This window comes from Spodoptera frugiperda, chromosome 21, assembly GCF_023101765.2.
Source record: "Spodoptera frugiperda isolate SF20-4 chromosome 21, AGI-APGP_CSIRO_Sfru_2.0, whole genome shotgun sequence".
Taxonomy (NCBI): Eukaryota; Metazoa; Arthropoda; class Insecta; order Lepidoptera; family Noctuidae; genus Spodoptera; species Spodoptera frugiperda.
Genome location: NC_064232.1, coordinates 5,999,425 through 6,014,449, shown reverse-complemented (window position 1 = coordinate 6,014,449; position 15,025 = coordinate 5,999,425). Strand labels below are relative to the sequence as shown.

General features: G+C 38.5%; 1 protein-coding gene across 1 annotated transcript in view; it reads right to left on the bottom strand.

Moving 5' to 3' along the window:
* The window catches only part of LOC118280301 (organic cation transporter protein), a 32,663-nt gene extending 18,269 nt beyond the window's left edge, over positions 1-14,394 (bottom strand). The window contains exons 1-2 of the mRNA XM_050701901.1: positions 14,186-14,394; positions 122-534 (exon numbers count right to left, since the gene is read on the bottom strand). Coding sequence (XP_050557858.1) covers positions 122-486 — 365 coding nt within the window. The 5' untranslated portion in view covers positions 487-534; positions 14,186-14,394. The remainder of the gene's footprint in view (positions 1-121; positions 535-14,185) is intronic.
* Between the last annotated feature and the right edge of the window lie 631 nt (positions 14,395-15,025).

Genomic DNA, 15,025 nt, shown 5'->3' with positions numbered 1-15,025 from the left:
ATTGTATAAGTACCTATAAGAGCGCCACTATCGCAAACAAACTGTGATATGGTTTAACAATTTTTGATGTAAAAGTTATGTAAACTTTAATGAATAAATGATTAAAAAAAAAATCACTCACCTCTCTTCAACAGTCAAATTGGCGAGCTCAGGCACCCAACACCAATGTTCTTCAGGCACAATAGTCATGAAAATTTGCGAGAAATACACAAAGGCGACGAAAAACGCAAACGGTATCATGAGCAGAAACAATATCTTCTGGTAAAGTCCAAACTCTCCAACGTATGGCAGTAAGTCATCAAAATCTGTATTCTTTTTCTTCTCTCCCTCATTTGTTGGTAAATTTTTCGGTGTGGCAACATCTGTACTGTCATTCTCATAAGCCTTATTGACAAAACCCCCACTTAGATCTATGTTAGATAAATTATTCGATGTGTTTTGCGTCTCATCTTCGGAGACATATGCGTTTCTTTCTTGCGGTGCCATTTTTAAGAATTTCGCATAATCTTCCGTGTTTCTTTTTTTAATTTTGATCTGTAACAAAGAAGAGGGGTTTTTGGTTAGTTTTTGGTTGTAAAAGAAAATTTATATACAACTAGCTTCTGTCCGCGACTTCGCCCGCGGAAAATTAAAATTTAGGGTTGTACTACCCCTAAAATTTAGGGGGATGAAAAATATATGTTGGCCGATTCTCATAGATACCGGATAAGCCCAAAAATTTCATTAAAATCGGTCAAGCCGTTTCGGAGGAGTATGCAACAACGCAGGCAACGAAAACTGTGACACGAGAATTTTATATATTAGACAAGTAAAATATCTTTAAATGATTGAAAGCAGATTTGTCGTTATAATCAACAGCCTATAATATAAATGGCCACTGCTGACCAAAGGACTCTTGTCACGAAGAAGGTTTGAGCATCATATAATTGAACCAACGAAACAATGTAACCAAGAATTGTATTGTGAACCTGATTAAAAAAGAGTAACCTATGGAGTTTCTTGCTCGTTCTTCTCCATAGGAATCTACATTTTGGAACGAGCAAATAGAGCAACTAGAGGACTGACCGACAGACAGATATTTAGTTTTTTTATATTGTAATATTTGCTTTGACGATCAAATTGCCTTCCCGGTCTATTTAAAATAAATAATGTTGACTTTGACTTTGACATTAATCACCACGCTTGATCAATGCGGGTTGGCGATTTCAAACTTATAATTAGAAATTATAAGCCCAGGTTTCCTCGCGATGTTTTCCTTCACCGTTTGTCAGTGGTGTCTAAATAACCTTAGAAAGTACATATCACTCGGAAAATGTCACATTGGTACTTTGCCTTTGGTAGGTTTAGAATGCTCGTGCATAAAAAATCTTGAGTTTTTTATGCTACAAGTAGAATGGGGCTAAATTGCATTTAGCTAGAGGCTCTAGATAATTGCCAGAACTAACGCTTTTACTTACAATTAACATGATTTTTTATGGAATATGGGGCAAACGAGCAGATAGATCACCTGATGGTAAGCGACCAGCGCCGCCCACCACACAACACCAGAGTTGCCTCTTAAAAAGCAATACGCTCTTTTTTTAAAGGTTTTAAGGTTTTATAAGTATCTAACCAACCATTTATGTTTTTACACCCAAGAATTTCTGTAACCTTTAAAAACATCTTAAACCAACCTGAAAATCGAACTTGAGACATTCTTGCGACCACTCGACCAACAACGTAGCCTATTAGTACAATAGTGACGTCATCACCGTCGCGTGCGCATCACCAGAGCGTGAAGGAACACCGTTTGTTTGAGTTTTTTGAGAAGTTTTTTTTGTAAATTGGACTTTAGTTTTATGTACACAAAGGTATATATTTACTTTGGTATTAGATTATTATTATGTCTTCAAATTAATTATTATGTTATTGGCTTACTCACGTAACTGTTTGACGAGGAACTCGACTAGTTTCAAGCCATGCTAGAGGCTCATATTCATGATGAGCTGCTACTACTGAATATGAGGCTCTAGCATGACTTAAAACCAGTCGGATTCCTGCTACACTTTGGAACGAGCACCTAGCTTCACCAACGGACAGACTGACAGACTATTATTTATTTCTTTATTTGTTGACATTTCAAAAGTACCTATTTATGGTTTAATTGGAATAAATGATTTGACTTTGACTTATTCCAAACTAATCCATACAATAATCTATTTCTATGCATTTCATTCAAATCTATTCAGTAGTTTTAGCGTACAAGAGTAACTCACATACATACACTTTTTTAAGGGGGGAAAATTATCCAATGACTTCTTCCACCTTGAGCGAGGCGAGAGGGAGTGTCAGACTCTTACTTTTTTTATGTTAAATGGGCCGACGTTTGGCCGCTATCTCGGCTGATGGTAAGTGATGATGCGGCCTCCGGTAAAAACTAAAAACCACCTCGTTCCTACTCCTGCTTTTTTATTTTATCTATAGCCCCGGTACACCCGTTAGGTAGTCCGCAGCTCCGGATCACATAATATAAACATCCAGACAAACTTTCACATAGTATAGGAACATAGTAACATAGTACATTTTTAACAACCGAAAAAAAAAACTACTAAATAATTTACCTGACCCGGTAATCGTGCCTAAAACCTCGTGCCGCGTAATGTTATTTAACGTTCTAACAACCTTGACTGATCAGAATGCTGATTATATCACTGCTCAGTGGTGGGTAAGGTCATGGATGATGCCTATCGACTGGTAATCAGTAAACCTATTTTAGTATTTATTTCTTTAACATTAAAACTTAAGACGAACTGCAACTGCCGGGCAAGGGGTCTCGGGTTCGATTCCCGGGTCGGGCGAAGTAATACTGGGCTTTTTTTCGGTTTTTTAAAAATTTCTCAGTAGTATGTAGCACGAAGTTTGGAAATGTGTCCGGTATATGACAATATGCTCACTACCATACTCACATGGGACTTACAACACAAATGGTGAAAAGTGGGTGTACATTGTATAGTGGCATTACGTGCCATAATGTGCACCTCTGCCTATCCCTTCGGGGATTAAAGGCTTGACGATATATGTATGTAGAACTAAGTGTGGGAGAGCCATGCTTCGGCACGAATGGGCCGGCTCGACCGGAGTGATACCACGGCCGAGCAGAAAACCGACGTGAAACAACGCTTGTGTTGTGTGAATGAGGTTACCAGAGGCTAAATTACCCAATCTTCCCAATCCCCGATTCCCCAACAACCCCTAAAATTCCTAACCCCCAAAAGGCCGGCAACGCACTTGTAACGCCTCTGGTGTTTTTAGTGTCCATGGGCGGCGGCGATTGCTTACCATCAGGTGATACGTCTGCCCGTTTACGCACGCAGGCGAAACCGCTGACAGAAGCTAGTATATTTCTAACCACGTTCTCACGCCCTTAGTTAAATTGATCACGTAGTTAGTTTAACTGTTTGTTGCTCAAGTAAAGAGGTCATTCACCCTGACCCGAGGACAGGTTAACTTAACTATTACTTTTAACTGATACAGTTAAGTCGGTCGAGCAAAGGTGTGGGAGGTTCGATTCGCGAGTCGAGCAAAGAATTCTGAGATATTTTTAGGTTTTTCTTAGTAATCCATATTTTGGGCGGAAAATCATCCAATGTCTTTCACCGCTTTGGGCGAGGCGAGAGGGAGTGTCAGACTCTTACTGACTAAAAACCACCCCGTTCCTACTCCTGCTTTTCGAACCGGAGCTCCGGTAAACCCGCTAGGTAGTCCGTATCAATGATGCTAGGTGCTCGTTCCAAAGTGTAGCTTCGAATGGAGAAGAACGCAAGAAACACAAAGAGCCATCAGACCCAGAGCTGCGGACTACCTAGCGGGTTTATCGGGGCTCCAGTTCGAAAAACAGGAGTAAGAACGGGCGTGGTTTATAGTCAGTAAGAGTCTGACACTGTTTCTCGCCTCACCCAAGACGGGAGAAGTAATTGGATCACTTTCCCCCTCAAAAAAAAAAACTATCCGGCTTCTGAGAAAACATCCCTTCTCCACCTTAAAATTAGACCCAACCTCAACATATCCCCAAAACAAATCACCCCACCCACCCATCCAAAAATTGACCTCGAAAATTTGCTTAACCTCTATAAACTGATCGATGCGCTAACAATAGATAAAACAGTCAAACACCAAGGTCATGGATCACAGTGAATGACCAGTTACGACACAAACCTTGGTTGAATTACGTGGTTAAAATTAACCACGTAGATGGTAATAACTCTACTGGGTTAAAATGACCTAGCTTGGTTCAAAACGACTATTGTATTTGTAATAGGTTAATTTTACGGTTAAAAATACTAGAAGTGAATCTAATTTAATTCGTGATCAAGGTTAAGTTTAGGTTGGTGAGGTCAATGTTTGGATGGGTGACCGTTTTTTTTCGGTGTTTTGTTATGTAATGTAACGTCACGCTTTTTGTTCAATGAAGGGGTTGGTAGAATTGCACGTATTAGAGGTATTATGAGTTATATGTAATAGGGATGAAGACTGACCAGACTCCAATAGTTGTAGTTTTATTATACGGACCTTTTGGAGTCTAGAAATTCCGTGCGTTTAGCCATTTTTGCCATAGGTACTTATTTTTTTGGGGCAAGCCTGTCACAATCTCCCGAAACCCTACAACTCCTGTGCACCAGGATTTACAGTAAACACCGGAACAGTGAAGTCCGGTGCGTCCCAGGGACATGAATGACTGTCTTGGATCCCACAACGAAATTAATCAGAAGATATTATTAGAGGAGAAGAAAAAGAAAACGATAGTTTCCACTTCACTCGGTGAATTTAATGCAGGAGACTTAATGACTTAACCCTAAAAGCACAAAAGCAACTGCACTTGAAACACCAGAGGCGTTACAATTGCGTTACTGGACATTGGGGGTTAGGAATTTAAAGATTGTTGAGAATCGGGGATTGGGAAAAGGGTTAATTGGACCTCCGGTAACCTCACTCACACAACGAAACACAACGCAAGTTGCATCACGTCGGTTTTCTGTGAGGCCGTGGTATACTCCGGTCTTCTACACTTGACATCTGTTATTGGAACCACGTATAATTTGCGCACACGCTCACACCCAAATACTCCAGATAATAAATATATATTTGAACATTTAAAATCACACAACTTAGGCATCTAGATTCGAACAAGCGACCTAGATATTCGAGGTCGGTAGTCGAAGTCAGTGCGCCAACATTCACTGTTAAATAATTTACCCTTTACATATTAAACGTATATTGAAAATTAATTAATTGGGTCGTAAAATAATTAATGATTTTAATCATATATGTATGTAGTTGAAATTATTTTACAATAGGTCACCTTTCTAATTAAATATTGAGTTTAAATCTCGATTGCCTCGTTGGTCGAGTGGTCGTAAATGCGACTGGCGGACAGAGGGTCTCGATACCCGGGTCGGGCAAAGTATTACTGGGTTTTTTTCGGTTTTTCATAAAATTTCGTAGTGCTAGCATGGTGTTCGGAATTGTGGCCGGTATATGGCAATAGGCTCACTCCCTGATATATGGGTCTTATATTATAACACAAATGTTGAGTGGTAGCATGGAGTCTTTTTTTTTTGAGTGGGTGTACATTGAGCAGCTTTATTATGCTTTGCTTGACTCAGAGATCGAACTCATCACCAGTAAAAAGTGAGTGTTACTTATCTGTCTACCTGTTTGCGGATTCGTAGCGGTGTAGCATTAGATTATGCATAAGATCCAATTATCCTTTACCAGACCTATGATTCGATCGAAGTCAGAAACACAGTTCTTAGGAAAATAGATTTACATTATACATTTTTGACCCACAAACACACATTGACTCTATTTTGTACTTAGAAAAATCCTCACGTTTTAAATTGACCACACAAGGCTATTTTACGTTGAAATTAATTTAAAAGATAAAGGTTACTGTTTCCGATTCATAGAATACCTAAGTACGTGTGTCGCCTGGACAGTCAACCTCGCTACATCCTTGTTGACTGGACATCTACACTACATGAGCTGCTGTTTACATGTGAACATTAGCTCATGACAATACCTAAGTACGTGTGTCGCCTGGACAGTCAACCTCGCTACATCCTTGTTGACTGGACATCTACACTACATGAGCTGCTGTTTACATGTTAACATTAGCTCATGACGATACCTAAGTACGTGTGTCGCCTGGACAGTCTACGCTACATCCTTGTTGACTAGACATCTACACTACATGAGCTGCTGTTTACATGTGAACATTAGCTCATGACGATACCTAAGTACGTGTGTCGCCTGGACAGTCTACGCTACATCCTTGTTGACTGGACATCTACACTACATGAGCTGTTGTTTACATGTGAACATTAGCTCATGACGATACCTAAGTACGTGTGTCGCCTGGACAGTCCACACTAAATCCTTGTGGACTGGACATCAACACTACATGAGCTGTTTACATGTGGCGATATTAATGACCCCTTGGGTAATTTGCGTTTAACCGTAACTAAAAGATTTATTGACTTATTTATTATTTGTATACAATGCCCAATAAAAATAAATAATATTATGTAACTTATCTAACACATGTTTGCATTGTGTAGTGCATTCACCCAGGTAAATACGTGGTGACGACATAATAGAAATAATAAGAAAAGGTATAACTATTATGTCACCTTTATTTTTCCCGTACATCGCATCAACAACAACAAAAGTGACCAGTGCTGACCAAAGCCCTCTTCTCACACGGAGAAAGTTTGAGCATTAATCACGCTTGCTCATTGCGGATTGGCGATTTCAAACTCATAGGTAGAAATTATAAACCTAGGTTTCCTCACGATGTTTTCCTTCACCGTTAGTCAGTGGTGTCTAAATAATTTTAGAAAGTACATATAACTCGGAAAATGTCACATTAGTAGCTATCGTTGGTAGGTTTCGGAACCGCACTCCGATCTACCACGACATATTGTATACTTTTCATACATTATTCTATCATCCCAGTAGGGTAGTATACAAAATATGTACAACTTTATCCAAATAAACTTGTAAAACAAAATTTGAGCCAGAGCCCCGGTAACCTTTTATGTCATCCGCAGCTCAGCCGGAGACCCCTTGCCCGGCAGTCGCACTTACGACCACTCGACCAACGATAACGTGCAATGTGCAGCTCTGTCTACAATATTAAAAGGCAAGAAGTTGTGTTATCACCAAATGACATTACTAATGAAATTGAATTTCAACCGATAAACGTTTTATCTGGGCAATAAAATTATAATAATCTTATATATTGCTAGCTAAAATAATAGATCCGGAGCTGCGGACTACCTATCGGGTTACCGGGGCTCTGGCTCGAAATACAGGAGTAGGAACAGGTGGTTTTTAATCAGTAAGAGTCTGACTCAGTCTCACTTCGCCCAAGGTGGAAGAAATCGTTGGATGATTCCTCCCCCAAAGATAGAATAATAAAATAAAAAGTAGCCTATGTGTTATTCTAGATTATAATCTACTCCTGTTCCAAATTTCATCCTGGTTCCTTCAGCCGTTTTGAAGTCATTAAGTAACAAACATACTGTAAAAAGTCGAAAGTCTGGTATACTTGCTTGCCGTCCAACCTTAAATATTACGATTAGATAGATAGAAGATACATTCCTCTAGCATATCCGGAGCTGCGAACTACCTAGCGGGTTTACCGGGGCTCCGGCTCGAAAAGCAGGAGTAGGAACGTGGTGGTTTTTAGTCAGTAAGAGTCTGACACCATCTCTTTAAGTAATTGGATGATTTTCCCCTCTTAAAAAAGGAGTGTTTGTGTATGACAACATTATATTTCTAATTCCCCGACACACGACGCGGCGATTGTCGCGGAATGCTGCTCATGAATATGAGCCTCTAGTTTGGCTTGAAACTAGTCGAGTTCCTCGTCAAACAGTTACGTGAGTAAGCCGATAACATAATAATTAATTTAGTATGTCTCACGAAAGTTATAATAAACTAGCGGACCCGACAGACGTTGTCCTGTCTACACGTCTTTAATTTGAAAATTTGTCGGATCCAATGTAAAACATTCCAAAATCAACAACTACTAATAAATTAAAAATTAATTAAAAAAACATTGTCCAGCGGACAAAATTGTGAATCTAAACCATTCTCAGATTCCCTTGAACACACACAAAAAATTTCATCAAAATCGGTCCAGTCGTTTAAGAGAAGTTCAGTGACATACACACTTACAGAAGAATTATATATATAAAGATTTATTGTATTGCTAGTAAGCCAATCTACAGATAGATAGTTTAGTTACTGAGAATGACCGTAAAAGACTAACAATTCAGAATGCTTGATAGATAATCACTTGGTATTACTTTCAAATATAGGCGTAGTGCCGAAACTAGTTCTAAACTATACAGGATAATACTCTTGCAACATCTATCCTTGAATTCAAATAGCTGTTTTAGTAGTAACTACGTTTTCTTTAAATAGGCTACTATAACTTCACTAATTTTTAAGTGTGGGAGAGCCATGCTTCGGCACGAATGCAGTGATACCACGGCCTCACAGAAAACTGACGTGAAACCACGCTTGCGTTGTGTTTCGTTGTGTGAGTGAGGTTTACAGAGGCCCAATTACCAATCTTCCCAATCCCTAATTCCCCAACAACCCTTAAATTCCTAACCCCTAAAAGGTCGGTAACGCATTTGTAACGCCTCTGGTGTTTGGGGTGTCTATGGGCGGCGGCGATTGCTTACCATCAGGTGATCCGTCTGCTCGTTTACGATGCGTTGCGTGTGTTGTCGATATTTTGGGGGGTTTGGGTATGCGTATGATGCGAAGGGGGGATGACTCCACTCATGGTATTAGGACATACATGGTTAAAAAAGTTTATATAGATACCAGTTGAATCAAGAACCTCCCCTATTTTAGAAGTCGGTTAAAGCTTTGGCGATCAAGTCAAACATGTACCTATGTCGTTTATTATATTTTTTTGTTAACAATAAATTATTATCAAGCGAGTCAATTAAATATTTAATAACCACGTCTAAACAATGCAAATTCAACCTTAATCACTCAGCTTTTGAACATAATTTCCTAGTTGCAAAATGCAATAGTTTACCAAGTTAGTTTTTGCAGTTCGTTTGGTTGATTGAAGGACTTTATGTCGTTGGTATAAGGTATGTTTTTGATTGATTGCAAGTGTTGTTATAAGTTTGTATGAGCCGGCAATGACCTCTTTCGTTCACGACTGTAGTGTAATTGTTCTTTAATAATTACTTGTTTGGAAAAGAATTAGTAAATTGTGGATGCGGTTTATTTTTTTGTTATTTTTTATCTTATTTTTTCTAAAAACTTCTCCTGTGTCGTGGGTGCGTTTACAAACATACAAGTTCACATACACATGACACCCAGACCTGAAACAACAATTTGTGGATCACGCAAAGAATTGCTCCGTGCGGGAATCGAACCCGCTACACGTTGCGCGACAGTCACTTGCCTAGCCACCGCGCCAAACGTGCAGTTCAGCTTCGCACGGGTGCAATGGTGATATATTACGCATGTATTATACATATAAACCTTCCTCTTGAATCATTCTATCTAATTTGAAAACCCGACCCGGGAACATTGAACCCTTGTCCGATAGTCACACTTACGACCAATAAACCAACGAAAATACAATAACACTTTTTCACGCAAAAGTTGAGTCCATTTAACTCCAACAAAAATTTTTCTCTGCTACAATATTTTGCCGTATCCACTATCCATAACTTTACTTTCAGTTCGCATGGCCATAAATTAGAATTGCATAAACCTTCAATATTGTTTTTTTTTTTTTATAATTTTAATTCATTCTTGAAGTAGTAGTACTAGGTTCGAAAAAACAAAAACACTTTTTAACGTAAAAATTGCGCTCATTTAACGCCTACTTTTCACCGTTTTAAAAAATTATGCCGTATCACCACTTAACTTTCAGATATCTACGTTCACATAGTTAGAGGTTGTACATAACACCTTCAATCACTTCAACGCGAGTTTTTTTTTTAATTATATAACTTTGTATGCTGTAGGCAAAACTTACAACTGAATGGAGCCTCCATAACGTCACCAGACGTCGCGGCAGGCCCAGAAGGAGATGGCGAGACGAACTTGACACCTACTCTGCATAGAGAGGAGTGGAAGGAGGGTAGGGAGGCCTTTGCCCTGCAGTGGGACGACCACGGATCAAAATAAAATAAATAAGATTGTAAATTCAGCAATCGTTGTGCCGTGCCTCATAGCCAAAAGCCTCGACCAACACCTGAGTAGGCTAACGTTAGATGGTTGGATCAAGAGCCTGATGCAGAAGGCAGTACTTCTGGACACGGCGCGTATTGTCCGTAGATTCCTCTCTCTTGAAGTCCTAACTTTGCTTGGATTTACCCGTTACTGGTGGGCTAAACTGCTGTTTTGATAAAAATTAATGTATTTTTTGAAGATAATTAAATGTTTAAAAATGTACTAGACAACTAAATAAATAAATAAATGAGAATTAAGATAAAATAACTTACATAACATACCATTTATCTTCCGAAGGGCTCTCCCATACTCAATTCTTTCTACTCGCGAAAAAAGTCGGTCAAAAGTCTGATAATTAAGAAAAACCCACTTATTACATTTTGCGGTTAAGGTTTTATTATAATTGTACACTAATTGAACCATTAAGCATTTTTTTATTTTAGTACTAAGTGTTTATAGTCTTTTGTCTTTGTAATTACCAAATTAGGTAATAAGTACTTAATGGTAAATTGCCATTTTTGTCTAGGTATTATAAAAGCTATTACTTAGCAGGGGGTTCGTTGCAAATTACTATTGACGTCGTGAAATTTTCAAACCTGAAAAAGTTTGTTGGAGGGAATCATGGGGGTTTGGGACAGATGGGCCGGCTCGACCGGAATAACAGCCTACGGAAAACTCGACGTGACACAACGCAATGCGTTGTGTTCACGTTGTGTCAGTGAGGTTACCGTGGTATTATCCTCATTCCCATTCATCCAAATGATTCCCCAACAACTTTAAATTCCTAAAAAAGGTCGGCAGCACTTGTAACGCCTCTGGTGATTCAAGTGTCCATAGGTGGCGGCGATTGCTTACCATCAGGTGATACGCAAGTTAGTTTAAAGGTGTGTTCCATAAAAAAACTGTTGACGTCCTGATAATTTTAGAACCTATTAGCAAGAAGTCTGGAATCTCGAGTATACACACAAATCAAATCAAAATCAAAATCATTTATTTCAAATAGACCAGGAAGGCACTTTTGAACGTCAAAGCAAATGTAATAATATTAATAACGTCTAGTCTGTCGGTCAGTCCTCTAGTGAAGCTATTTGCTCGTTCCAAAGTGTAGATTCCTATGGAGAAGAACGAGCAAGAAACTCCATAGGTTACTCTTTTTCAATCAGATTTACAATACAATTTTTGGTTACATTGTTTCGATTACTTCAGCTATGTGAGAACAATGTAAAACTAATATACAGTCAAAGCGACAGAAAAAGACACTACACTACTACACTTTTGTTGAGAGAGGTATCTTAACCGATGAGTATTTTTTTCATAAGACAAACCCGCCACAACCCCCCATACCGCTGCAACTCCTGTGCACCAGGATCTACAGTAGATACAAACATGAAAACATCGGAACACTGAAGTCAGGCGCGTCTCAGGGACATGGATGACTGTCTTGGATCCCGCAACGAAATAAATCAGAAGATATTATTAGACGAGAAGAAAAATTACCGACGAGTATGCATGAAAAGACTGATGACTGTTGATGAAGCGAATTATGTATGTATTAGATAAAATCATCTGCTTGACTTATCTAATCTTAGTGAGAGTTGAGAGGGAGTGTCAGACTCTTACTGACTAAAAACCACCCCGTTCTTACTCCTGCTTTTCGAGCCGGAGCCCTGGTACACCCGCTCTGTAGTCCACGAGAATAAGAAGTGAAATAAATACTTTGACATTGACTTTGATTTTGACCACTAGCCATTAACTGGATTAATAATAAATTATAGACAAAAAAAATAATAATTTGGCCAGCACAAGGATATATTTACTTGTTCCATTACATATATGTATGTACTAGACATTTCCGCGTTGTTATACATACATTATATATTTGCATATAAAGTAGTATATAAATGCCTCTAGCTTGGCTTAGCCGAATGCATGTACAAGTTTAGGCAATTAGAATAATAGGGTAGATGACTAATTATTATTTTAATGTCCGTCTTGTAAATTATTTTAAAATATTACACACGTATTTGTTCTTTTCTCACAGAAACAAATTATTTGGAAGATAATTCGATTTAAAATATCGCGTGACGTCACTTTAAGGTACATTTTATACGTAGAAATGACGTATTTGCTCCCTCTTCTAAACTTTGATTCGTTTTATCTAAGTATTGTTATCTTATATGACAAAATAAAAAAAAATACGTGTCTAATATTTTTTCATTGCCTAACTGACGGACTAAATATATTTTTAATTTTCATACCCCGTCATCATCCCTATTATATTACGTCGGTCGAGAAAATGCGATGTGCAAGTACCAATGTGACTTTCCGAGTTATATGTACTTTCTAAGATTATTTAGACACCACTGACAAACGGTGAAGGAAAACATCGCGAGGAAACCTGGGCTAAATAATAAATAAATAATGGGAAAAGAACCCTTAAAAAATGAGGATAAATTAAGTATTCTAGTCGTGTATTTCATTATAATAATATGACGCTCCCATAACCAACAATATATTTATTTTTCTGCATGTAACCACCCCATATACCATCTTATGATCATGGTCGGGGATAACAACGGAGGTATCATGGTATTAAAGAAAAGATCTAGCAAGGGACCTCTATTTATATACCCACGATGATACTTTTATAATACCTATCGTGTGACATACAAAATTAACTAAAAATCTTGGTTTACACATGTACATTAATGGAGTAAAGCTCTACAAATTTGGGTCACAGTGACTGCCTCGTTGGTCGAGTGGTTGAAAGTGCGACTGCCGGACAAGGGGTTTCGGGTTAGATTCCTGGGTCGGGCAAAGCATTACTAGGCATTTTTCGGTTTTTCAAAAATTTCTCAGTAGTAGCACGGAGTCTGGAATTGTGCCCAGTATATGGCAATAGGCTCACCCCCTATTACATGGGGCTTATAACACAAATGGTGAAAAGTGGGTGTACATTGTATAACAAAATTACGTAGCGCATAATGTGCACCTCTGCATAGCTCTTCGGGGATAAAAGGCATGACGTTACTCAAATACATTAATGGAGAAAAGCTCTACTAGTTTCGAGTCACAGAGGGACTCTTCATCATCACACTGCTCGCACAGCCTACTGTCATGATGAAGAGTCCCTCTGTGACTCGAAACTAGTAGAGCTTTTCTCCATTAATGTACGAGTAAACCGTGACTTTTAAGTTACTTAACTCAAGATGATAATTTTATTACTTTATCCTAACCTACTTTTAACCAAATTAGAGTCTAATTAACTCAATTTGAACTAGACATTAAATTATAGGTAGTCATTTGAATAACTTTGAATAAACACTATAACTTAATAATGAATCTTTTGACACAGATTTTCTTACATCAAATTAATGACAAACAGTCGTACTCAGAGTCATTTAATGGTTATTGAACTCAGTCCTTTTTTTGTGAGAGAAAATCATCTAATGACTTCTCCCGCCTTGGGAGAAGCGAAGAGAGTGTCAGACTCTTACTGACTAAAAACCACCCCGTTCCTACTCCTGCTTTGAGTCGGAGCCCCGGTAACGTTGCCCGCAGCTTCGGAACTGGGGGTCTACTCTAATTCAACGAAAAACGAAGTTTCGTCCGAAACTTCGCAGAGTGCACACTACAATTCTATTTATTGCGAACATTCGTGAACAAAAATTAACGAATGAAATGAGTAAATCAATAAAACCTACGGCCGAAGATTAAACGAAACTTTGGATTCGAGAACCGGAGTAGGTCCCCTGAACCCAATCCTTAGCGATGGTTTCGGAACAAAATCGTTACTAAGAAATAGTTTAAGTAATCATTAAATGACTCTGAGTACGGCGCGACGGTTAAATTAATTTAAACAACATTTTTGTACATTAAAATCTTAAATGAGCCAACAACCCTTAAAAAAAAAACAAAACAAACTCACCAGTGCTCCCTATTCGCTGAACTTTAAACCCGAAACTTGAGTACCTCGAAACGTCGAAACTCGAAACTCGAAAGTCGAAAATCGGAATCTCGGAACCCGAAAGTCGGAAATTTGGAAAACTGGAACACAAACACTACACAACACTAGGTACTATTGTTTACACAACATTACCTACAGTGGCAAACGCTTCGCGCGCCTACTACGACTGAGGCAGCAAACTTAGCCTTGTGGCTTTTATACCGCATATAATGCTTGTAACGTAGCTTAAGAGATGAGCTAAGCGATATTTCTAGCTGCGAACGATCTAGCGGGATTAACGGAGCTCCGGCTCGAAAAGCAGGAGTAAGAACGGGGTTAGCTAGGCGCCTTTTGAAGGTTTCGCCCAGTCATCAAAAAAAAAAAAAGGAACGGGGTGGTTTTTAGTCAGTAATAGTCTGACACTCTTTCTCGCTTTGGCCAAGGCGGGAAATAGTCATTGGATAATTTTCCCTATCTTAAAAAAAGCTATATGTAATTTAATATAATAGTAAAAGCGTGTTATGTTTCTAAAAGCTCTCGAATAATAAAATATTGTATTGTTTTTGCAAACAAATGTTTGATATTGGGGTTTAAAATTAACAATTCTACTGACTTACTAATACAAATGTAAAAGTAAGATAAAATTTGGTATACAGACAGTGTAAGAGTGACTTGGTGATAGGATAGTTTTTATCCCACGGGAACGCGGCGGTATAATACGCTAGGAAGAAATTCTAGCAATCATTCTACGCTTTAATTTACAGTTTTACGTCGTGTTTCCATGTTTATGATTATAAATCCCGGTTTGAACTAAAACTAGTC